The following is a 25,823-nucleotide window of genomic DNA, read 5'->3' on the forward strand; positions in this document are numbered from 1 at the left end:
TTGTCATTGTTTTTCGTTTCCCAATTTAGGGTGAACCTGATTTCTCTGTGATCACTGTTACCTAGTTATTCCCCTACTGTGATATCTCTGATAATATTTTCTTTATTTGTTAATACTAGGTCTAATATATTGTCACCTCTAGTAGGTTCTGTAATTAGTTGTTTCAAAAAATTGTCCTGTACTGCGTCTAGGAAGTTTTCAGATTCATAGCGGTGTCCGGGGCTGCCGCACAGGGAGCAGGTGTCCTCCTGCGCCTCACACTTGTTGACAGTGTGTCCATAGTGCTGGCATTTGTAACAGCGTTTCGGTCTGCAATAGGGCTTGACTGGCACAGTTACCCACGCCAGTTGAGCCTCCTTGGGTAAGGTTGCATGGTGACCGATGAGGGCAGTGGTGTCGGACAGCTTCTTGACAACTTGGAGTTGTCCCTTGAGGAGCTCACTCAGCTCTGCTTGGTCCACGTGGGCAATTTCGGCGTGGGAGATTACTCCCAGCTTCAGGTTGTCCCACTTGTAGGCAATCATCTTTATTGGAATGCCGTTGATGTCTGGGATCTCCGCGAGCTGTGCGGGCATATTCTTCTCGGCGAAGGTGATCTTGATGTCACCATGGAGCTTCAGTTGTTCCACCTTGGTGACCCCCATGATCCCTTGAGTTTCAAAGAACTTCTTGAGAACTAGGAGGTTTAATTTCTTGGGGCAGGTTGGCGTATCCGGACGTATCCGCGCCACGTTGTCAAACTCATAACTGTTCATGGTGAGAGAAGGTCAGAGAGTCGGCTGTTTCAGTTCAAGTTTAGAAGCTCCAAAAAAAGTTGTTGGTAGCGAAAGGCAGAGCGGGGAAGATGACAGAGGAAGGAGCAGGAGGTTAGGAAGGGGATTATAGTGGGAGAGATAGTGCCGTGACTTTACACGACTGCGTTTATTTGGTTAGCGCATAGCGCACGTATTTGGTTTTGTCTGTGTTGGGTGTGTGATCCTCGGGTCACCACTCCTCCGCATTGTGTCAGTTCAAGTTTAGAAGCTTCAACAACTTTCCCTGAATACGAATTCGCAACCTTTCGATTCACAATAGGTACCTACTTAATGCAAGGTGAACAGGGACCAAGGGGGCTAGGAAGAGTGTCCAAACAACTTCTGCTTGCCCGGGAATCGAACCCGTGACATCTTGCTTGCGAGGCAAGAGTGGTACCGCTTCTACCACAAGCGCCCCCCTTGGCTGTTTCTCCTTCACGAGCAGGTTTATATATCCGCCGTGAGTTGCCAGAGGTGGCTACTCACGCAATGACAGAAATTACATTCAAATCAACTGCTACACATTCAAAGATGACCCTCAGTTGACACGGGTCTGGCGAATTTCTTAAGTTGATTTACATAAACTAATTAGAGATTGAGCTTACCAGGAAAAAGTGGAATACACGTTGACAACTGTTAGTACCCCAAATGGGCGAGACTTAAAGAGAGGGAAAACGCGTTTCTTCCTAGGGCGTAGAGTATAATATGAATCATCAGGTTTCAAACAGACCAGCCGTCATTGTGACCATGAAACGTCGACTTAGGCAGAATGCCCCCAGCAATCCACCCCGTGGAAGAACCACTCCAAAGCATGAACACTTCTTTCGTGACACCAACTATAATGAAATACAAGATTCCCAAAAAGACTGACTTCAATCATGCATACGGAGTAGCGGTAGCACTAGAACAGGAATACAAAAATATGAAGTTCAGTGTGAAGCCAAATCTAGTTAGAGACCTGATACTCACTCCTCAAGATTACAATTCAGCCATGGAAAGTAGCAAAGGGTGAAGGCTGGTGGTCGCTTATCACACTGTTTCAGGAGCTAGTGGAATATTCGATAAACATAAGAACATAAGAAAATAAGGAGTCTGCAATAGGCCGGTTGGCCTGTGCATGGCAGCTCCTGTCGAGAGTTACTACCACTTTCTATCATCCATGAATCTATCTAGCCTCCTTTTGAAACTTTCCAGAGTTCCCGCACTTACTACAAAGTTGCTAAGCTTGTTCCACTCGTCCACCACCCTATTTGTGAACCAGTTTCTTCCTATCTCCCTCCTAAACCTAAACTTATCCAACTTGAATCCGTTGCTCCGAGTCCTATCCTGCTCGGATATTATAAGAACTTTATCTATATCCCCTTTATTGATTTCTTTCACCCACTTAAATACTTCTATCATATCTCCCCGCACTCTTCGTCTTACTAGGGAATGTAAGTTAAGTTTCTTTAACCTATCCTGATATGGAAGGTTTCTAAGTCCCGGAATCATTTTTGTCATTCTTCGCTGCACCGACTCTAGTGAATTTATATCCATTCTATAATAGGGGCACCAGAACTGAACCGCATAATCGAGGTGCGGCCTGACTAGCGTAAGATATAGTTGCAATAAAACCTCTGCACTCTTGTTACTTACACTTCTAGATATAAAACCCAATACTCTGTTTGCCTTATTTCGAACATTAACGCACTGTTTTCTAGGCCGTAGGTCCGGGCTTACAAGTACCCCTAGGTCTCTTTCACAAGTCGACTTCTCTAGGTTGATGTTGTTAAGGCTGTATACATTATAAGTATTTGTTCTTCCAATATTAAGTACGCTGCACTTGCTGGTATTGAATTTCATTTGCCATTTATCAGACCACTCCTGCAGTTTATTTAGATCCTCCTGTAGTGCATTTGCATCCTTCCCTGAATTAATCTGTCTCCCTATTTTGGTGTCATCCGCAAATTTGCTTATGTCACTGCTGATCCCAGTTTCTAGATCGCTTATGTAGATAAAGATCGTTTATTTAGATAAAGATCGTTTATGTAGATGCATGATATGAAGACGCTATCTGAATAAATGACAGTGTAAACAGAAAAACCATGGATTAGCTCAGCTATGACGTCACAATGCCACTGTGTTTGTGTTAAGAAGAATATGCGAAGCCAGGCCTTGGCATTGAAGCCGAAGTCAAAGCTGAAGCCAAGCCAAAAAATTGGCTACCAGAAGCTTCAACCGGCTTCGTCCACTTGTCTTCTTAAAGCTGACACATCCCTAGACATAAGAGATATACTGTATATACACAAGACTGATACAAGGGTACTTAGCCGCAGGTTAAGGGATCACGTGATTTATCAAAGTCACGTAAGAGTGCAGGAGAAGGGTGATGAAGAGAAGACTTTTTTTTTTTTTTTTTTTTTATTTGTGGGAATATTACCTACGCGGACCTTAAGCTAAAATGCTGTTCCACCCACTCCCGGGATAAAACACCAGCATCTTTTTAGTTAACTGCACTGTACATCTCCGACACTAGCGTGGGGGTGGATGCTCCGTAAGAAACTGTGGGGTTTCTCGAGAGTGGTTGGTGGTTAGCATTTTGGCAACCTTCTCCGCTGTGATAGGGGGTTGTATGTTTCTCCTAGCTAATTGTGTCCCAGGGCACTCTATTAGGTAGTGCTGCAGTGAGTTTTCTGCTCCGCTGTCGCAGGTCTTGCACATGCGCTGCTCTGCTGGTACTTGTACAATGATTTCCCATATGCATGGGTATTAGGGTGTGTCATTCGGAGGCGAATTTTTTTTTTTTAGTTTGAAAAATCGGCCCATGGTATTAATGATGTAGTTCTATGTGCAGAATCATGTGATATCTTCAGATTTGAAAAGTTTTTATTTTTTGCTAGGTAAATTTTAACTTGAAATCTTATGAAAATTCAGTATTCCCACCCTTTTACCAACACCACTAAATAGCTTATTTAAAGTAAAGTAAATGTATCAGGTTAATTTATTAGGATGAAAATGATCCAGAATAGTGAAACGAATGATCTTGACACATTTATTAAATTTAATATTCCTTTAGAAAACAAAATCATCAAATACAAAAACCGGTTTTACTACTACGACCCGGTGTTGCTGCACACCATAGAGAACATGTCTTTCTTGCTTCTGTTTCTACTCATCACCTCCCTGCTGACCACCTGAGCTCGGATGTAGCCTGCCCTCCTCTCCTGGCTGTACACGTGACTGCTGGCCTCGCTCACTTGCTGTACACAACGCTCTATACTCTGGGTGTGCGAAGGCCAGGCAGGGACATGCATGGGGTTGTCCAGGAAAGCTCTGACTTGAACATTGGTGAGGCTGCAGGTAAGAGGGGGCTCACTGCCAGCCTGGATGTTATCCAGATCTATGAGATCAGTGAGGGTCCTGGCACCTAGATTGACTTCAGGAGTCTTCCTGACCCTGAAGGAATCGTCACCAACTGATTCGTCATGCCCAGATCCTCTCATAAGTCTCATATCCAAGATCTTTTTGACTGCCACTCTTCTCTCCTCCTCATCCTTACTGCAGAGCAATGTCTGCAGAACTGCCTCGGGATGAGCATACCAGGAAGATCTCCTCACAGTCTGCTCCACAATCTGAACAACCTTCCTTGGCTGACTCCTCAGGAGCTCAAGCTGGAAGAGAACATGCCTCGGACCTTCGGAGAACGATGACTTGATCTTGGTGTTGAACCAATTTGGCAAGTAGACACTCACGATGAATTGGACAATAAGTTTCAGGTTGTGAAGCTGGTTTCCTTTCAGTTTATGATGAGCGACCCAAATTCTGCAGAACCTGAGAGCCGTTGTGAGCCACCTAGAATGTGAGACTGGACCTATCTGCAGGTAAGCAAGTCTATCAGGCATGACCCCAGTTTTGATGGCACTGCAAATCATGTAACCATAGTACTGGTCAGTACTCAGGTCGTCAATGACAGTATGTGCAAGCTCAACGAGTGGAGGGCCAACTGTGATTTTTTCAAAGCTCGGATTTATTTCTAACTCAGTGGCAGAGTCCAGCATCTTGCCAAGAGGACCAGACCATCTGTTGTTTGAAAGAGTCTTGCCATCCAGCTCCTGGATCAGATGTCTGAGTGGCAACTCGTTGGTGTGGAGGTCACAAACAATCCAGACCAGCTTCCTCCCAATCTTCCGCTCTATCCACTGTATGACCCCCCCTTGCCACCCTGTGTTCGTGTTGGTGCTGTCCCCTCCAATGGCCTGCAGGGTCTGGTCTACGTTCCTCACTCTGAGCCAGTTCACAATGTTATCTGCCACTATCTCAGCTGGTTTCCTGATGTCATCTTTCTCTGGAGTGAAATGCCACAAATACTTCCCTCCTGGTTCACTGCAGCAGGAGTAGTGTTCCTCCTTCACCATGGCAGGGAATAACTTGTCAGAATCTCCAACTTTCATGAAGACTTTAGTGTCATCCCTTCTCCCATCAAAGAACAAACAATTGATTCCATTTTCTCTTATCCCCTTATCAAACTCCTCTTCTAGGTTACTGACAAGTTTCTCCTGAGCTCTCCTTACTTTGTTATGATCTATCACCAGGTGAACATCATCAGGTGTTATCAAACCACCGTCAACCCAGGCAGCTGTTGCTATCTCTGCAGTTTCTCTGAGACCAGTGTGGTGTCGCATGCTGGCCAGAGCTATGCTCGGGATATCTTTCCTATTTCGAATCTTATGCCTGGAAGGTTTGGGATCATTATTTTCTGGGTTAGGGACAAAGTCACCATTCTCCTGGTCAGCACTCGGATCAGCCATGGGGAAGTCATTAAACTCTGAATCAGCTTGACTCCAATCATCGGCCTTTTTTACCTCACCCTGGGCCTTCTCAAGTCTCTTTTCCTCGGCAACTCTTCTCCTCTTCTGTCTCTCTGTGGCAGCCTCCTGTCTCTTGGACTCCGGAATATCTTGCCTAGAAATCATGAGAGCCCCTATACTGCCAGTCTTCTCTCTCTGTGCTTTGACAAATGCCAGTTCGATCACAGGAATCTTCAGTTCACGCTTGCAAATACAGGAGGTGTGGGCCTTGGATTTACAGTCACGATCGCATCCAAACTCATGACAGAGAACAATTGGGCACTTGCAAGTAATTATGTCAAATAACTGGTCCAGTTGCTTGGAAAAGCTGTCCTTAACTGCAAGTTTTCCTCTCCCAAGAGAGATATCTCTTACCTTTTCCCAACTGGCTAGCAGTCTCTCACTAATCTTCTTCTGACTTGTTATGACTGGAGGCTTGAACTGAGCGTTAGCCAGAGTGTACTGTGCCAAGACAGCTTTGGTCATATCACTGGCAATGTCTTTGTTTGTGTAAGTTCTTTGGTTCTTTTCACTGATTTGCCTGATTAAAACACCGTATCTCAAAGCATCTCTCAATGTAGGCAACTCCGACTTCAGGAGCTCTCTCCCAGACCCAAGATAGTGACTGAGATGGCTGGATTTTTGGTTCCTCGTCCTGACACAAGCAGCCTTCGCAAATATTATCAACTTATAAATGCATCAGAATCTGAAACAGAAAAAAATATTGTTAGTTGGGTTGTTAAAGAATGAAGTCAGAAAGCAATGTTCACTATTTAATTGTAATGCACTAATGCAGCTGTACGTTAGATTTTCGATAAATTTCACGCTAAAATTTACCTAGCAAAAGGTTGCAAAATATTGAAACTGAAATTATTTTCTGTTTATATACACTAAAATCTACCAAAAAAGTGATGGGCCATTAGTTTTAGCTGATCTTCCCTCCTATGACACACCCTAATGGGTATCCCAGTCTCAGTCGGTGGAAGATGGCTTCTTCCCTTCTTGTTATATCCTTCAAGAGTGGTGGTCTCTCATAATTCGTGACCAGATAGTACCACCAGGCCGACCGTGATACTGGTGTTAATCTTCTATGTTTGTCTATTTTCCACTGGGCAGTTCGTGTTATTGTGGTCTTCTTTATCTGCTCCTGACTGGGCGGGATGTTCATCTCAATGTTTCGCTGTCCTAACGCAGCCTTGGCAGCAGAATCAGCTCGTTCATTCCCTGGGATTCCGATATGACTGGGCACCCAGTTAATGATAACTTGCCGATCTTGTAGATTTAACTCTTGCAGGAGGCCAACAACAGATGTTATGAGATGAATGTTGTCTCTAGGCTCTCTGCATTGTAGTGCTTCAATAGCACATCGTGAATCAGTGTGTATTACAACGCCTTGTTGACTGTTTATGGAAGCGTGTCTTAGGGCTCCAAGTATGGCAGCTAGCTCAACTTGCAAAGTAGAGCATCCATCTGAGGTTCTCCAAAGGGACGTGTTACCTCCTTCTATAATGAAGGCTGCTCCTGCCTTCGTACTGGTGGTCTCTACGGAACCGTCTGCACAATACACTGTACAATTGTGGGGTGTTAGAGCCTTCATGTTCTCTCTGCTACCTGTCGGAGCTCATGTGGGTTACAGTCAGCCTTTCTTGTCCCAGTTTTTAGAATGTTGAAGATTTCTGGCGGGGACTCCGACGGTGCTCGGGTGCTCTAGTCTGGACTCATTGTATCAGGTCCTTTGCTAAGGATTTTCTTTCAATTCCAGTCGATTTACAGCGTCAGATGCGCACAATAGCCATGTTTTTTTTTTTTGTTAAAGACATCTCTGTTAAGGTTCAGTGCTCGTAAGAGTCCATTCTTGATGTCACTTTCCTGAGCTCTGGTAATCAGTTTTGTTGCAAAGCACGCTGTTAATCGTTGCGATCTGGTTTGGGGAGATGTGAGACCTGTCTCCATTTGCAAGTTTTCAATTTTTGTCCACATAGGTGCCTTGACAATGGCTCTAATTTCTCCCACTGCCATTCAGACAGTGTGTTAAGAGCCGGTGTCGCATAGTCTGTTAATGATCGAATGGCGTGTATATATAGCATTCTTAGGACTACATGTCCCGCACCCACCTTGGGTCCTGTCATGGCTCTTACCATGTTGACTCTGTTGCCTATTCGGTCTCTTAGATAGTTTATCTCAGTGTCAAATTTGAGGCATTTGTCAATCCAGATGCCCAGATATTTGTATACATTGACCCATTTTAGGGCAATACCTTGTATTTGCAGTTGTGTGACCGGCTCATTGTGTCCAATCCTCATGGTTTTCAATTTTGGGATTGATATCTTGAGCCCGAGACTCGTACATTCTTCACTAATGAGGTCTAGTGCTCTTTGGTCTTTGATGATTTGGTATCTGCCTTAAACTATCAGTGCTAAGTCGTCAGCATAGCAGAGCAGTTTCGTACCCTCTTGAAAGGGGAGCCGAACACAAGTTTTCCATGAGGATGTTGAAAAGAGTTGGACGAAGAACTCCTCCTTGTGGTGTGCAATTTACCAGTCTTTGGTGATCTGAAACGTGTCCTTGACTGGTTACTCTTGCTGTTCTGTCTTGGAAATAATCAGCAATCCAAGCCAGTAGGCATTCCTTGACGCCTTTCCGGGCCAGAGTGGTTACAATGGCCTATGGGTTTGCCAGGTCAAATGCTTTCTCTAGAACAAGAAATACTACGATTGCCTTATTTTGACCAATCGATCCCAGGAGAATGGTCAAACTGTGTGCAGTGCTGAGACCTTTGGTGAATCCAAAGATATTGTAGTGAAGTGGTCCAGTTTTCCAGAGTCGTCGTGTATGGACCATCCTTTCGGCGGTTTTGCCGATGCATGCTGTTAGTGGTATTGGTCTGAAATTCTGGGGATCATTGGGTTTGGGAATAGGAACAATGTTTGCTCTTTTCCAAGCTGACGGGAGTTTGCCTGCTGACCGTGATGCGTTGATGACTGTTAAGAGAGCAAGTTCACCAGCAAGTCCTGCATTGCTGAGCAATGAATAGGTTATATACCATCATTGCCAGGGACGGTGTCTTTGCGTGTTTTCCAGGTCCTTCTGATTTCTTCTATAGTAAACAGACAGTCTATAGTGTCAGCTTCTTCAATTGCATGTCTGACTACTACTTCTCTCTCCAGTTGTACTTGCTGTAGATGAAATCTTATTTCAGGAGGTAGTTGAGCTGATGACGAGCGTTCTGCAAAGTGCTCTGCCAAGAGGTTTGCTTCCAGTAGTGGCTGGGGGTGGGCTGAAGCTCTGGGCAGTTTTCCTGTTGCTATCCTGAGTTTTCTCCAGAGTTCACTCAGGCTGGTGTGTGCATTAAAGGTTGCACACCACTCAAGCCATTTGTCTTCCCTAATTTTCTGAGTAATTTGACGAGTATGTTGGACAACAGTTCTCAAGAGTTTCACTCCCTCAGGGGAAGGGTACTGTCGGAAATGTCTTCTGAATGTGTTGATTCTGTGATTCTGTTCTGTGACCTCGTCATTGTAGACCCAGTAGTCTTTGTGGTGTCTATTTGTAGAGTTTGTTTTTGGTATTGCTTTCTCTACTGCGTGTTGTATGGCATCAGCAAGGTCCTGGTTTAGTTGGTCAATATCTTCTGCTGGTTCGTAGTTCGAATACCATTTTTGGAGCTCATCTTGATATAATTTCCAATTTGCTTTCTTGGTATTACATCTGGGTGACTGACGTGGGGGAGGAGGGAATAGCTCCATCCTCAAAGTAGTTGTCGTTACAAAGTGGTCACGGGTCAGTTCATCATCTACCTCCCACTGAGGTACTGGAACGAGCTCAGTGGAGATGAATGTGAGGTCCAATGTTCCTCCCAGTATGGGAGTTGGGCCCCTTTGGTACAGAGTACAGTTGGTATCCAGGCAAGCGGAATAATTTATCTTTGGACATCAGGGTTTCTTGCAGAATGAAGACGTCAATATTTTTAGCAATGGCGGCTGCTTCTACAGTATGCCGTTTGTTGGACAGGCTTTGTACATTCTACTGTGTTATATTGAGATGACAAGGAGGTGGGGCTATTTTATCATTATCTCCTTGTTGCTGGTGCTGTAGTTGCTCTCGGCGTTCATGGTTGAGTCGCTCTCCTCCTCGTCCTTTAGGAATGGTGGCTGTTTCTTGAGCACCTGGTCTAAGGGAGGAGCAGGAGATTGACTTCGGCTTGTTTTGGGAAGTATCTCAGTAGTTTTTCTTCTCTCTTCAGGGTGCTGTCGCTCTTGTCTGTGATCGTGTTTTTGCTGACGGTCTGTGCTTGTTGTTCTATTCCTCGTGATCTGTTGCGAGGGGCTTGAGGTTTCACGGTTTTGAGTGATCTCTCGGATGGCAAGTTCTTCTTGTCTGATATCTGACTCAAGGGCGTCGTCTGTTCCACTTGTAGTTGTGGAGTTTTGGGGGTCTGGTCGTCCTGCATCTTTTCTGTGAGCTGTGTCATAACTGCATTTATTATATTTTCGGTGCTGGTATCTTGTTTCTTTATTATAGTAGAGAAAGTCACTATCATAATGGTGATCGTCTGTTTTATTTGTTCTTCTGTGAATGCCGCTTGTAGATTGGCAGGCTGGGGTGTATTCAGTTGGGTTGTCGCCTGAAGGGGTTGCAGTGTCCCAGGCAATACTGGAGTGTTCTGTGCTTTTACTCCTATACAGCTCTGGAGCTGCGGTTGTGGAGTCCAATGATTTGTCATGGTTTCCTGCATGGACTGATTTTGTCCTGGTGTCTTCAATTTTGTCCTGTAGCCTGATGGAGGAAGTGCAGGGAAGGAATCCTCTGACAGTTGGGGCGGAGTAGGTGTTGGGTTGACTGTTTTCTGTCGCTGTTGACCCCACACGAATGTGCTCTGAGGTGCTTCTGTTGTGTTTTGTGGTTGAATTTTTGCCATTGGAACTTTCATTCGCTCTCTCCTCTCTGAACATGATGTGCTCAACGCGTGATGTTTCTTTCCACAATTTGGGAACTTGGCTGCCGAGGTGGTTCCTTCCTTGTGTTTTTTAATAGACATTTCTGTCTTGTGGCTTTGGCTGCAGGTGCCACATCTCACTTTTTTGTGGCATCTAGATTGGTGATGTCCTAATTCCTGACATTTAACATAAGAACATAAGAATGGAGGAAACTGCAGCGGGCCTATTGGCCCATACTGGGCAGTCCCGTTTACACCCAACCCCTATTGCTCATATGAGCATCCAACCTATGTTTGAAGCAATTCAGCGTATTCGAGTTAATGATGATATTTGGTAACTTGTTCCATTCATCCACTGCTCTGTTTCCAAACCAGTGTTTACCTATTTCACGCCTAAATCTAAATTTGTCTAATTTAAAACCATTGTTACGAGTTCGCTCCTGGTTGGATAATTTGAGTACCTTTGTAATGTCCCCTTTGTTTAGCCCTGCCTTCCACTTATACACCTCTATCAAGTCGCCCCTCGCTCTACGTCTCTCGAGGGAGTGCAAATTAAGATGCTTTAACCTGTCTCTATACTCAAGGTTCCTAATGCCCGGGATTAGTCTTGTCATTCTCCTCTGAATTCTTTCCAAGGATTCTATATCCATTCTGTAATACGGTGACCAGAACTGAACTGCGTAATCCAGGTGTGGTCTCACAAGAGCAAGATACAGTTTTAGGATGACCTCGCTAGTCTTGTAACTAACACTCCTTTGTATGAACCCAAGTACTTTATTAGCCTTGTTACGAGCAAAAACACATTGTTTACTTGGCTTAAGGTTCCTACTATCATTACTCCTAAATCTCTCTCGCAGTCGGATTTCTCTATGGCATCGTTGTTCATCTGGTATCTGGTTTCCCTGTTTACATCTCCTATACTGAGTACTTTACATTTGTCGACATTGAATTTCATCTGCCATTTTTCAGACCATTCGAAAAATTTGTTTAGATCTTCCTGTAGTTTTGCCGAGTCCTCGTCAGATTTGATAACGCGTCCTATTTTAGTGTCATCAGCAAATTTACTTATGTTGCTGTCTATGCCGATATCTATGTCGTTTATGTATATAATAAACAATAATGGTCCAAGTACTGAGCCTTGGGGAACTCCACTTGTGACGTTGCTCCAATGGGACTTAGTGCCGTTAATGCTCACTCGCTGTTTCCTGTCCTGTAACCAAGCCCTAATCCATTTAAGGATGTCACCTTTGATGCCATGAGCTTCTACCTTTCTAATTAGTCTTTCGTGGGGACTCTGTCGAAGGCTTTGCTAAAGTCGAGATATACCACATCATAATTGTGCCCCTCGTCCACTGATTCGAAAACTGATGAAAAGAATGTTAATAGACTAGTTAGGCAAGAACGTCCGCTTGTGAAGCCATGCTGGGAATCATTGATCAATCGGTGCTTCTCCAGGTGATTTCGAATAGAGTTTGAAATGATTGCTTCCAGTAATTTGCCTACTATTGATGTTAGACTGATTGGGCGGTAGTTAGAGGATAGTGATCTATCCCCCTTCTTAGTGGTTCTGGGACAAAAGGACTCAACTTTTAAGTCCCCCAGTTCCCTAGGTCTACCTCCTCTGGGACTGTCCCCTTGATGTCCACTAGCAATTGCCTTGTCTGTGCTTTGTCTTGACTCATAACACAACGCTCTGCCTTGATCACTTTTGGATGTTTTATGGTTACTTCTACAGGTAGTTCCAGAGGATATCATAGTAGGACCATTCTGGTTGTTTTCTCCTCGTGGTCTAATGGTATTATCTTGAACGTCTTCCCATTGAGAAGTGAAAAACAATGATAATATGGTCAGAGTCCCAAACTTTCTGTTGGCGGATTATCAGGGGTTAAGAAGGTACCTAGGTGAGGTCACCTGGGAACAGTCACGTCAGTCACCAGCAGGAAGGGGTGAGGTCATAGATGACACAACAATTGATCATGGATATAATATATTCACTAGTATACTACATAAAGCACAAGAACAAAATATACCATACAGAAAAATTAGGTCAAATAAGAATGAGCCAAGGTGGATGACCAGAAAACTTAAACATGACAAAGGAATAAAGAAAGGAATATATAAGAAATTAAAGGGAGGGGAGGAGCAGCTCAGAAATAGACATAATGAACTATCTAGGAATGTTATGAAAAATGTAAGGAAAGCAAAGAGAGACTGAAATCAAAATAGCAAGAGAATCCAAGGCGAATCCCAAGGGATTTTTCCAGGTATATAGAACAAAGGTCAAGGACAAAGTTGGGCCTTTAAAGTCAGGGAGGGGAGAAGTGATAAATGGCAGTGAAGAAATAAGCAAAGCATTGAACAGCTACTTCTTATCAGTTTTCACAGAAGAAATTCGCGATGAAATTCCAGAGGTGGAACTGATATTTAAGGGAAAGGAAGAAGAGAAATTTAAGAATATCACGATCATAAAAGAGGCTGTTCTTAAGAAGATAAATAAACTAAAGAAGACAAAATCCCCAGGAACGGATGAAATTTTCCCTCGAGGCTTGAAAGAGTGTAGGGAACAGATTAGCGGACCCCTCGTAAACTTATTTACAAAATCATTAGACACCAGAGTTGTGCCAGACTTGTGGAAACAGGCAAATGTAGTACCCATATTCAAAGAGGGAGACAGAGCATCAGCGTCAAATTACCGGCCGATCAGTTTGACATCAGTAGTGGGGAAATTTCGTGAATCAATTATAGCAGATAGCATCCGATCGCATTTAGAGAAAAGCAAATTAATCTACGACTCTCAACATGGGTTTACAAAGGGAAAATCTTGTCTAACAAATCTGCTGACATTTTTTAGGAAAGTCTTCGAGGTAGTAGATAATGACGAAAATTACGATGTTATTTACTTAGACTTTAGCAAAGCATTTGACAGAGTACCGCATCAGAGGCTTCTGAGAAAAATTAAGGCTCATGGTATCGAGGGGAAAGTTTTAAATTGGATAAAATCATGACTCACCGATAGAACGCAGAGGGTCAGCGGTCAGCGTAGATGGTGTTAAATCTGAGTGGGGTCAGTACTAGGCCCACTCTTGTTCACAATCTACATAAACGATCTAGATACTGGGATCAGCAGTGACATAAGCAAGTTTGCAGATGACACCAAAATTTGGCGGCAGATTAATTCAGGGCAGGATGCAAATGCATTACAGGAGGATCTAAATAAACTGCAGGGGTGGTCTGAAAAATGGCAAATGAAATTCAACACCAGCAAGTGCAGCGTACTTAATATTGGAAGAACAAATACTGGCAATGTATACAGCCTTAACAACATCAACCTAGAGAAGTCGACTTGTGAAAGAGACCTAAGGGTACTTGTAAGCCCTGACCTACGGCCTAGAAAACAGTGAGTTAATGTTCGAAATAAGGCAAACAGAGTATTGGGTTTTATATCTAGAAGTGTAAGTAATAAGAGTGCAGAGGTCTTATTGCAACTATATCTCGCACCTCGATTATGCGGTTCAGTTCTGGTGCCCTTATTATAGAATGGAAATCATTTCACTAGAGTCGGTGCAGCGAAGAATGACGAAAATGATTCCGGGACTTAGAAACCTTCCATATCAGGATAGGTTAAATAAACTAAACTTGCATTCCCTAGAAAGACGAAGAGTGCGGTGAGATATGATAGAAGTATTTAAGTGGGTGAAAGATGTTGGGATTGGAGACGAACTAGGAAACAGTGATCATAAAGCCATATATTTTAACATAATATGGGATGGCAGGAAGAAGGAAAATTCGGCCTTGATCCCGGATTTTAGGAAGGCTAATTACGGTAGCTTAAGGAGAGACCTAAGGGATGACCCTATGGTCAAAAGATTAATCCTCCCCACACCTCCGGAAACTGTCAACTTAGGACGGGATAACCCCGAATTTAATTTAGCAGCTACTTATGAACAATTTATTGCGACAATCAATAATGCCCAAAATAAACACATCCCTAAAAGAAAATTCAGATCGATACGGAACCAACCAAAATGGATGAATAATAGACTCTTAGATCTTCTAGGGAAAAAGAAAGGAGTATATAGAAAAGTTAAGAAAGGCGAAAATCACTTACTTGGTTACTATCAGAACCTAACAAGACAGGTAAAAACAGAAATTAGGAAAGCAAAGAGAAATTATGAAATCAAGGTAGCAAACGAATCGAAAAATAACCCCAAAGCTTTTTATCAACTGTATAAATCAAAGGTTAGAGATACAATAGGTCCCCTTAAAACTACGACAGGAGAAATGACTGATGATGAGTTAGAAATGTGTAGTACGTTAAATAGTCATTTTCGCTCCATATTCACAAATGAAAACCTAGCACAGTTTCCAGAAGTTCATAAGGTATATAACGACAGTATAGAAAATATGTTGATGAATATCAATATTACTAGTAACGATGTGCTTAAAGTAATTAACAAACTGAAGCCTCATAAATCGCCTGGTCCAGACGAGGTATATGCTAGAATATTAAAAGAATGTAGAGATGAGTTGAGTAATCCATTAGCAGTTTTATTTAATAAGTCATTAGAATCGGGCCTAGTGCCAGAAGCTTGGAAACTTGCAAATGTAGTTCCGATTTTCAAAAAAGGTGATAAATCAATTGCATCAAATTACCGTCCCATTAGTCTCACGTCAATCATAGGCAAGTTGCTAGAGTCAATTATTGCTACGAAAATCAGAAGCCACCTTGAAACATTCAACTTGATTCATTCTTCTCAGCACGGGTTCACCCAGGGACGTTCTTGTCTCACAAATTTGCTTAGCTTTTTCTCAGAAGTATATGAAGTGGTAGATAATGATAAGTCATATGATATAATTTATTTAGATTTCAGTAAAGCATTCGATAGAGTCCTCATGAGAGATTGATAAGGAAGGTAGAAGCACATGGAATAGGTGGATCAGTAGTAAAATGGATTAGGTCATGGTTAACTGGTAGGAAACAAAGAATCAGCATAAATGGATTAAAGTCAGACTGGGGTGCGGTCAAAAGCGGAGTTCCCCAGGGATCTGTATTAGGCCCTCTGCTGTTTGTTATATTCATTAATGATCTTGATCTAGGCATAACTAGTAGGATTAGTAAATTTGCAGATGATACCAAAATGGGGAGAGTGATAAATTCAGACAGTGACTTTGAACACCTTCAAAGAGATCTAGATACCTTACATGAGTGGTCAGTAGACTGGCAAATGAATTTTAATACACTGATAAATGCAGGTGCCTACAGATAGAGAAGACGAATACAAACGTTAAGTATAAACTGGGTAACACGGAAATGAAACTCAGTTTGTGAAAAGATCTGGAATTGTATTTGTTAGCAACGACTTGGAAACCTAGAAAACAATGTATTAGCGTTAGCAACAAGACCAAGCAGGATTCTTGGGTTCATATCTAGGTCTGTGAGTAACAGAACTGCTGACGTTATCTTGAAACTTTACCTAGCATTAGTGAGGCCACACATGGATTATGCGGTTCAGTTCTGGTGTCCTTATTATAGAATGGACATAGATTCTTTGGAGAGAGTACAAAGAAGAATGACAAAAATGATCCATAATATTAGAAACCTTCCATATGAAGAAAGACTGAAAAGCTTAGGCTTACATTCATTTGAGAGGCATAGAGTTAGGGGAGATATGATAGAGGTGTACAAGTGGGTAAGTGGGATTAACAAGGGTAAAATGGAAGATGTTCTGAAGCTCAGTAATAACGAAATAACTAGAACAAATGGCTTTAAATTAGATAAATTCCGATTCAGAAAGGATATAGGCAAGCACTGGTTTGGTAATAGAGTTGTGGATATGTGGAATAGGCTACCGAGTGCTATAGTAGGATCGGGGACGCTAGGGAGCTTCAAGACGAAGTTGGATAGGCACATGGAAGTGCTGGGATGGGTGTGAAAGGGATCTGCCCTGTATGGGCCAGTCAGCCTCCTGCAGTATCCCACTTTCTTATGTTCTTATGAATCAATAAGGTGATATAGATAAAGTTCTTATAATATCCGAGCAGGATAGGACTCGGAACAACGGATTTAAGTTGGATAAGTCTAGGTTTAGGAGGGAGATAGGAAGGAACTGGTTCACAAATAGGGTGGTGGACGAGTGGAACAAGCTTAGCAACTTTTTAGTAAGTGTTGGAACTCTGGAAAGTTTTAAAAGGAGGCTAGATAGATTCATGGATGATAGAGAGTGGTAGTCACTCTTGACAAGAGCTGCCATGCACAGGCCAACCGGCCTATTGCAGACTCCTTATGTTCAGTTCCCGCAGGGTTCGTTAATACTGGGAGAATCGGTGAGGGCACTAAGAAATGTGAGCATAAAACACAGAAACAAGCAAGACAATTCAACAGAGACGAGATATCCACGTCAAAGTGAGAGTGGAGTGTGTGGCGACAGTAAGTCTGGCCAGGCGCAGTCGTGAGCAAGTGGAAGCACGTGGGTCGGGAGTAACTGCGACATGCGTCTTCTCACATCGTGGCTCACGCTGCTCTGGAGAATAGGTAGGGTAGGTATTGGGGATTACTGGCCACTTCGCCATTAGGCTATTTCGGCCGAAGCTGTTTGTTTGTAGAGTCATTTTCTTTGGACTTCTTCCTTTTCTTGTTTCTTCTTTTACTTTTCAATTTCCATTCTTCTTCTTGGTCTTGTTCTGGAATATTCTCATACACGTTGTTACGAGTTGGGGATTTAGAATATAGTTATACGTCTACCCAGATCCCAACATGTAACAACAAAAAAACAAAAAAAAAAGACAATCGGACTATAAAAGGGTAGACAAAGGATGCGAGTTTTCGTTGTGTATAATAAAGTACCATAAATCCCTTAACAAAATATTCAGCTTATAAATTACCCTTAACCAAACTTAACCTAAACATTAACAGAATATACATATTAATACAACCTAAACAATTTTGAAGCAAGTGGACGTGGGGGAGGCAATACAAGATACAAGTACTTAAGTGAGGAGCTGAGATGGCTGACGAGTAAGGCTGAGTATTGTAGAAGACGGTAGGTAGTCACTGCGCCGCAGGTTTAAAGGATAGATGATCCTGTGGTCACTTCCCAGAGCCAAGTGCTCTCTCCTCGAATTGGAGCTCACAAAGAAGACTTGGAGGAAGTGACGCAACAACCAGGATATGGAGAAGGGAAACCCCGGAGTGTTAACTAAGACGAGTCATACTCATGTCTCGTCCCTAGATGGCGTTGCTCGTGGTGCTGGGTAGGTAGATCAGGACAATAGATGGCGTGGTTCGTAGTGCAGGGTGGAGGGGTTCGTAACACACCCCCCCTCCAAAGACCTCCGCAGCGCGGGCGCGAAGGAGGTGATCACCTGGTGCGTCTGGAGAGTAGCTGCTGCATTTCCACTGGAGCTCTGGATAAGGAGTCTGCAATCAGGTTGTCCACCCGCTTTATGTGCCGGACTTGTAGATTATAGGGCTGGGTGAGGAGAGCCCAGCGGAGGATTCGCTGGTTGGAGGTCTTGTTGGTTTGGATGAACGTGAGTGGGTTATGGTCGGTGAAGACTAGGATTGTTTGTGAAAGAGACTGGAGGTAACATACAAACTTCTTTATTGCCAACACCAGAGCCAGGGCCTCCTTCTCTATGGTCGAGTAGTTGGTCTGATGTTTTTTCAACTTGGCGGAGTAGTATGCCACAGGGTGAAGGACATCAGTGGTTGCGTCGGGTTGTAGGAGCACAACCCCACTCCGACACCGCTAGCGTCGATTTGCAGATGGAAGGGCAAGGTGTAGTCAGGGGGGTGGACTACAGGCTTGGAGGCAAGGAAGGCTTTGAGGCGGTGGAAAGACTGGTCGCACTTCTGGTTCCAGATGTAAGGGACCGCAGAACTGGTAAGGTCTGTGAGGGGTCCGGCCACGCTGGAGAAGTTACTGCAGAACCGACGGTAGTAGCCGCACATCCCAAGGAAGCGCATGAGTTCCTTCCTCGTCCTTGGAGTGGGGAAGGACAAGATGGCTCTAACGTTTGCGTCCTTGGGTCTCACCATACCATGCCCAACGATATGTCCCAGGTAAGTCACTGATGCCCGGCCAAAAGCAGATTTAGCCAGGTTTATGGTGAATCCAGTCTCTTGCAGTCGAGCAAACAGTATCTCCAAACGCACCAGATGTTTGTCCCAGCTGTCCGACACCACCACCAGGTCATCCAGGTAGGCGAACGTCCCACCTAGGTCATGAATAAGGTAGTTGATGGCCCTCTGGAATGTGGCCGGAGCATTAGAAAAGCCAAACGCCATAACCAAATATTGAAAAAGACCAAATGGAGTTATAAATGCCGAGATTATTTTTGCCCTATCCGTGAGTCCCACTTGATAATATCCTTTCAATAAGTCCACCGTACTGATAAATTTGGCACAGCCTATGCTGTCTATTATATCTTCAATCAAAGGTAAGGGTAGGAGTCTGAGACAGTGACCTGGTTCACTTTACGATAATCGGTACAGAAACGAAAAGTGCCATCGGGTTTTGGAATGAGAAGGCAAGGTGAAGCCCAGGGGAGGTACTAGGCTCAGCTAAGTTATGTTTTAACAAAAAATCTACCTCCTTTTTCATAATCTCTTTTTTTGTGGATTTAGTCGATAGGCTGATTGCCTAATGGGTTGTACATCATCTGAGATTAGCTTAATATCATGTTTAAGTATATTGCAAAACCCTGGGAGGTCTGACGTGACTTTAGGAAATGTTGATAATAACTTAGTGAGATCTTTTGCTTGAGATGGATTCAGAACAGAAAAATACTCATCCAAGTTGTTGAGTATGTGACTGTTAGCAGGGTTTTCTTTAGGTAGAGGGAAGTCTAAATTCTCCAATAGGTCCATGTCATCTGTCTCCGGCTCCGGCCCTGACAAAACCGTATGCAATACAGGTTGACTTATAGCCTCTGGGATTTCTTCCTCTGACTGCCTGGAATGGTAAAGTTTCATGAGATTAATGTGAACAAGTTGTGAATCTTTTCTGCTATCAGGAGTATGGACTATATAGTTGAGAAGAGATAGTTTATTAGGATCGACTTGAAAGTTTTGATGGAACCGTTCCAAGCAACCTTGGGACGGTGGGTGGTAAGCCGAAGATGTACAATGGTCCACACTGGGGTCTTTCATCACCTGTTTGAACAAAGATGGATCAGATTGTTGGGCTGTAATGAGCTCATCCTTACTAATGGTCTTATTGTACAGATTTTCTGTGGGTAGTAAGATATTGGAGGTGGTTTTAGATAAAGAGGGCCCATTTCGCACACTCTGTGACCGGGTGACAGCACAAGATGGGAAAAGATGAGGAATAGTTTCTTTTAGGTCAGTGGTGGAGTTGACAGGTAAGGGAGAGTCGACTGTCTTTATGTTAGGAACCACTAGATCTCCTACCAAGTCATTACCCAATAATAAATGAATGCCGCACACAGGCATTGGGTCTTTCCTAATGGCTATTTGCACTTTCCCAGTAATCAAGGGACATTGGAGGTGCACTTTAGCTAAAGGATAGGAAGAATGGGATGAGAGATCCGAAATTAGAACACTCATTAGTAAATGCGGTAGATATATCAGGAATGACCTTAAACAGGAGGATAGATTGTGCTGCGCCCGTATCACGTAGTATACGAATAGGGAAAGAACGAGACCCCTCCATGATTGAAATTTTTCCCTCATAGGTGAATGAAGAGAAGAGATCCTGATGGGGCCTTTCCACATTGGTATTTGCTATTGGTTTGGATTTGGGATCCAGGTAACTACTTTTAGCAATTCGACACTTTGGGTGTTTACAACTCTGGATTGTATGGCCTGGGTTTTTACAGTAAGAACAAGTAAGCTTGGTTGCATCGGGGGGAGTAGGTGTGGGACCTTTCGACCTACCACTCACGCCCCAAAGGTTATCATCAGAGGAGGACCTAACATGTCGGGAAGTACCACGTTCCCTACGGCACAGTGACTCCACCAGCAAGGCGTACTCATCAGCCAGCTCAGCCGCACGTCCTAAATTAACCTCTCCATGCTCCTCCACATGCTTCATGATGTGAAATGGTATCTTGCTCTTCCACTCCTCCAGGACTACCAAGTTTAACAAATCCTGAGGTGGCCATTAAGAAAACCTAGATAAATTAATTAATGGTCAAAAAGATAAGATAAGTGGATTACCCTAGAAAATATCACGGCAGTGGATAACCAGAAAGTCCCGGAAACTACCCAAGTTATACCTAGGGAAATTACACTTATGATTATTGTTCTTCTGAGAAGATCCTTAGATAAGGATAAGAGACTTGAAAGAGGTAGGGCGTATTACGGCATTAATATAAAGATCCGGATTAACAACCTTGAGATACTTTAAAGAGGAAGGGCGTATTACGGCATTAATATAAAGATCCGGATTAACAACCCTGAGATACTTGAAAGAGGAAGGGCGTATTACGGCATTTATATAAAGATCCGGATTAACAACCCCGAGATACTTTAAAGAGGAAGGGCGTATTACGGCATTAATATAAAGATCCGGATTAACAACCCTGATATACTTGAAAGAGGAAGGGCGTATTACGGCATTTATATAAAGATCCGGATTAACAACCCCGATAAATGGTATGATTGACCCTGAATGAGATAATGAGAAGAACAATAATTGAGGCTTTATAATTATGGGGTCCCGGTAGAGCGGGGCGTCCCAAGATATCACTTCACCGTAAACTAGTGACTATGGAACAGCCTACTCTGGAGTGAGGGTACGGCATTAAACAGATCCGGATTCTTCCCTACACTCGATAAGACTTACTACACGACTGCCACGTGTAATAACAGGTAAGCCTTATGACACTTGGAACCTAATATCCTACGTCTGTCACTCTTACTGTACGATAATACCAGTAATATGCACACACATATGAAAGAAACTTTAAACCACCGTAAAGCAATTGTGAACAGAAGTGACTGGGAGGAATAATTAACAATGAGTAACAAGGGAGGAAGGAATATGGTACTTAAGGTCGGGTCCTGTCACGGTCGCCATTTGTTACGAGTTGGGGATTTAGAATATAGTTATACGTCTACCCAGATCCCAACAGGTAAAAAAAACAAAAACAAACAAAGACAATCGGACTATAAAAGGGTAGACAAAGGATGCGAGTTTTCGTTGTGTATAATAAAGTACCATAAATCCCTAAACAAAATATTCAGCTTATAAATTACCCTTAACCAAACTTAACCTAAACATTAACAGAATATACATATTAATACAACATAAACAATTTTGAAGCAAGTGGACGTGGGGGAGGCAATACAAGATACAAGTACTTAAGTGAGGAGCTGAGATGGCTGACGAGTAAGGCTGAGTATTGTAGAAGACGGTAGGTAGTCACTGCGCCGCAGGTTTAAAGGATAGATGATCCTGTGGTCACTTCCCAGAGCCAAGTGCTCTCTCCTCGAATTGGAGCTCACAAAGAAGACTTGGAGGAAGTGACGCAACAACCAGGATATGGAGAAGGGAAACCCCGGAGTGTTAACTAAGACGAGTCATACTCGTGTCTCGTCCCTAGATGGCGTTGCTCGTGGTGCTGGGTAGGTAGATCAGGACAATAGATGGCGTGGTTCGTAGTGCAGGGTGGAGGGGTTCGTAACAACGTCTATAAACGGTATTAATGATAGTGTTATAAAATCGGGTTTAATTTTGGCTTCTTTTTTTCCGTGATATTCTTGGGGTCTTGATTTTTATTTGTTGTGGTCTTGTTCGGGTCTTGATTGGTCTTTTCTTCAGATTTCACTACAAGGAGAGCCTCCTTGTAGCTCAGTCTTTCCTTACTTCGCAGCTTGGCCACCCTACACTACTCCCTCCACTTGGGACACTCCCGGTCGGAGGAGGAGTGAGGGCCACCACAAGCTGCGCACTTCTTGGCGGGCGCCGAGCAGTTGGTGTCCTGGTGACCGGGTGTCCCGCAGCTGGAACACACCTCCCGAGCACGACACTTCCGCGCCAGATGGCCGTACCTCTGGCATTTGTAGCATCTTGTAGGCCTTCGTTGATCCGGTCTTACTGGGATCTTCTCCCATCCCAGCAAAACGGTGCTTGGTAGTTTCTTTGGGTAGCCAACCAGTGCAGCTGTACTGGTCAGCTTCCGAACTATTGACAGCTGGTCTCCGATCAGCTCGGCCAGTTCTTGCTTTTCTAGATGTTCAATTTCTGTGTGGGAGATGACTCCCAAAACCAAGTTGTCTTCTATGCAGGCTTCAACTTGGATCTGGATCCCGTTGATTTCTCTTAGGTTTTCTAGTTGCTGGGCCTCTCCCCATTCCGCGAAGGTGTCTCTGCGGACGACCCTTGTCACCCCCGTGATTCCTGAGGAGTCAAAAAACTTCCTCAGGACAAGGAGGTTCAGTTGCTTGCGCGAAGGGCGCTTGACTGGATACAGTCTGACGAACCTTCGCCTGGTTACAGGTGAACATTGTCTGGTTCACGTGGTACCTCGGGAGCAGAAAGATCCTACCTCGCCGAGGTTCAGTTCTCAAGTGGAGAATAGGCCGTTGCGACGATTTAAATACATGACCCTCCCAACTGCGATTTGTGCCAAAACGATATTACATTTTTAAGCTCACGGCGATGATTGGTCACCTCGAGACCATACTAGACGATAGCTGTTGCATAGTAGTAATCGACGCCGAGAAGTGGGAGTCGGTAGGTTCGAGTACACCGGACACCAATCCTATTTCATCTCGTTATTTATTCAATACCTGGTGAAGAATGCATTTAATGATGTTTTACTATTGATTTTGGAAGAGGAGATTGAATTCCAAAAATTCATCCCTTGAAACAGGTCGTTTTTTTATCTCTGATTTAAATTTCAGTATAATAATTCTTAAGCTTCTAGGGTACATCATACTGGGAGGGTTATCCTCTTGTCTTGTAGACACTCTGAGGAAACTATCATTTGAAAATAAGTACTTTAAACATCCATGCAAAGTACTTTTATATGACTGAAATTTGCCAGAGACTAAAGTCACAGGTTAAAGGTCATTTGACTGGAATGACATTTGCTTTGAAACTTTCAGATTAAAATTGAAGAGATAGCATAGAATTCCTACATGAGAGTAAGTACTAAAAGTGCAGTTATAATAAAACATCTAGCAGAATAAACAGCATCTAATACTTGCATGGTAAGGATCACATAAGGATCACATCATTTATGTAGTAAGGACTATATCTTACCTACATACAACCTGGCATGTGGTAACTGTTCTTTATTATTTTAATTTAATTTTTCAGTAACCTTTTTAGACTACAAAGTGTAGTAATTTCGATTGTAATTAATTACTTTCAATATAACAGTATAATCGATACACTATTATAGTAAAAAATTAATACTTCAACAAATATATATTCACGCTTTTCTAAACCTTGTCTGCCTGTACCGTATACCTTTGATGTCATCAATTACGTGTCAAAGTAACTGTAATCATTTGTATTTCTTTGTCATCTGTAACTGCAATTGTAAGCCGCGCCATTGCAGGTGGCCATCTTAATCCAGTATAGTTTATCCCAAGTTATTGATGTTTCCTAGTATGGTTGACGCATTAGTGGAGCCAAACATCTTACGAAGTAGCTAGATATTTTCTAAACATGTAGTGACTCCCGACTGGATGTTGCCTGCTAATCGCTTAGTGAACGCCATAGTTTGGACTTACTAAAGTAACCTGGAAACACCTGGGGTATTGCACCATGTTAAGTAAGTTGGAGTCATATCGCCCGACTCCCGGCGAATGTGCCGGGAAGTTAGTCCGTCAGTAAGTCAATAGCCGGTTCAAAGTAACAGCCTTTCTCAACACACACTCTCCGAGAGGGTTTGAGCCTCGGCACTCTCTGTAATTTTTATTCCAGAGAATACATTTTTGTGTACTCGTACTATGGGATTTCCATTAAACCTTCATTATAAGGTACTAAAACCAACTGGAATATCTACATTGATTCCTTAAGTGAACTAAGAGAGAAGATTTCTGGGAAGCCGCTCGACCAGACTTTGCTACTTACTTAACCTCAACAGGGGCATCCTTACACAATTGACCACATGAAAAATAAATGTAAAGAATTACATTGCCACTGGAATTGTTCCACGCCGGCATAGACCATATACAGTACATGTATTGTGGTTATGTTGCAGCGATGGAGGTGTGTGAGGTGCGGATGAGGTCCGTGGTGGGGGTGCTGCTGGGTCTGCCATGGGCTCTGGGCATGATGGCCTGGGGCGCCCTAGCCTATCTTATCCGTGACTGGCGATGGCTGCAGTTTACTGCCTCCCTGCCCATGTTGCTGATCATAGGCTTCCTTTTGTGAGTACTACCTGACCATACTGCTGTACTGACGAGTGATAGCCTTGTTTCAGTGAGTACTGTACTTCTTCCTTGTGCCAGAAATGTATGACCTCCCTCAGTGTTAACCAAGAGAGGTCTTTTAAGTATATACGTCTTTAGTATGAATCTACAGTAGTTAATAACTTCTTTTCAATCACTTTGAACCCTAACATTAACATTCAAGGAGTAAACAGCAACAGTGTCCTGAGGGACTGATGACAAAACCTGCAGTTTTCCTCTGTTAATATTTTGTTAAGTGTGTTATGAATCTCCTTTCTCGAATATTTCATTATTCCATCTGTTTGTCTTATGTCTCTCTTCTTCAGTCTAATAGACGAGTCACCACGGTGGCTGATCGTGAAAGGGAGGCACGAGCAGGCGCTGAAGGTTTTGAGGAGGGTCGCCAGGCTCAATAAGTCCACCCTGCCTCCCGAAGAAGAGCTACGTCTCATGATGAGTGACATCCAGGCCGAGGTAGTCTCAGCAGTTGTGCTTTCATCAATTGCAACATTTCCATGACGTTTTAATTATAATTTGTTTGGGTTCCAAAACTCTCGCTGGTATTCTCTTAAAAATTTTCTTTTTCACATTTTTTTATGCATTGTTATCTCCTTCAACAGTTTGAGATATCCAAGGGGGCGTCTCCGATGATGGATAAGGAGACGCTTAACGAGAAGAAACGGGGTTCCTTTAAAACTCCGGCTCTTTTAAGGTACAAAAAAAAACAGTTAATAAAGAAATTATTATATATTGCTTAATAACCAAACACCAGAAACAAAGTTGACTACTTACTGTAATTTAAAGCATAATTGTAATCAATGAAACCAAATGTGTATTATCGAACTTTTTAAAGTCCCATCTTTTATTTGTGACTAAATCAAAATAATAATAATAAT

General features: G+C 43.1%; 1 protein-coding gene across 2 annotated transcripts in view; it reads left to right on the top strand.

Annotated features, from left to right (window-relative positions):
- Positions 1 to 25,823, top strand: part of LOC121880143 (organic cation transporter protein-like) — a 112,847-nt gene that overhangs the window by 45,920 nt on the left and 41,104 nt on the right. For both annotated transcript variants that reach the window (XM_042387221.1, XM_042387222.1), the window contains exons 6-8: positions 24,738 to 24,906; positions 25,254 to 25,401; positions 25,548 to 25,639. In XM_042387221.1, coding sequence (XP_042243155.1) covers positions 24,738 to 24,906; positions 25,254 to 25,401; positions 25,548 to 25,639 — 409 coding nt within the window. The remainder of the gene's footprint in view (positions 1 to 24,737; positions 24,907 to 25,253; positions 25,402 to 25,547; positions 25,640 to 25,823) is intronic.

This window comes from Homarus americanus, unplaced genomic scaffold (assembly GCF_018991925.1).
Source record: "Homarus americanus isolate GMGI-L3 unplaced genomic scaffold, GMGI_Hamer_2.0 scaffold30108, whole genome shotgun sequence".
Lineage (NCBI taxonomy): Eukaryota > Metazoa > Arthropoda > Malacostraca > Decapoda > Nephropidae > Homarus > Homarus americanus.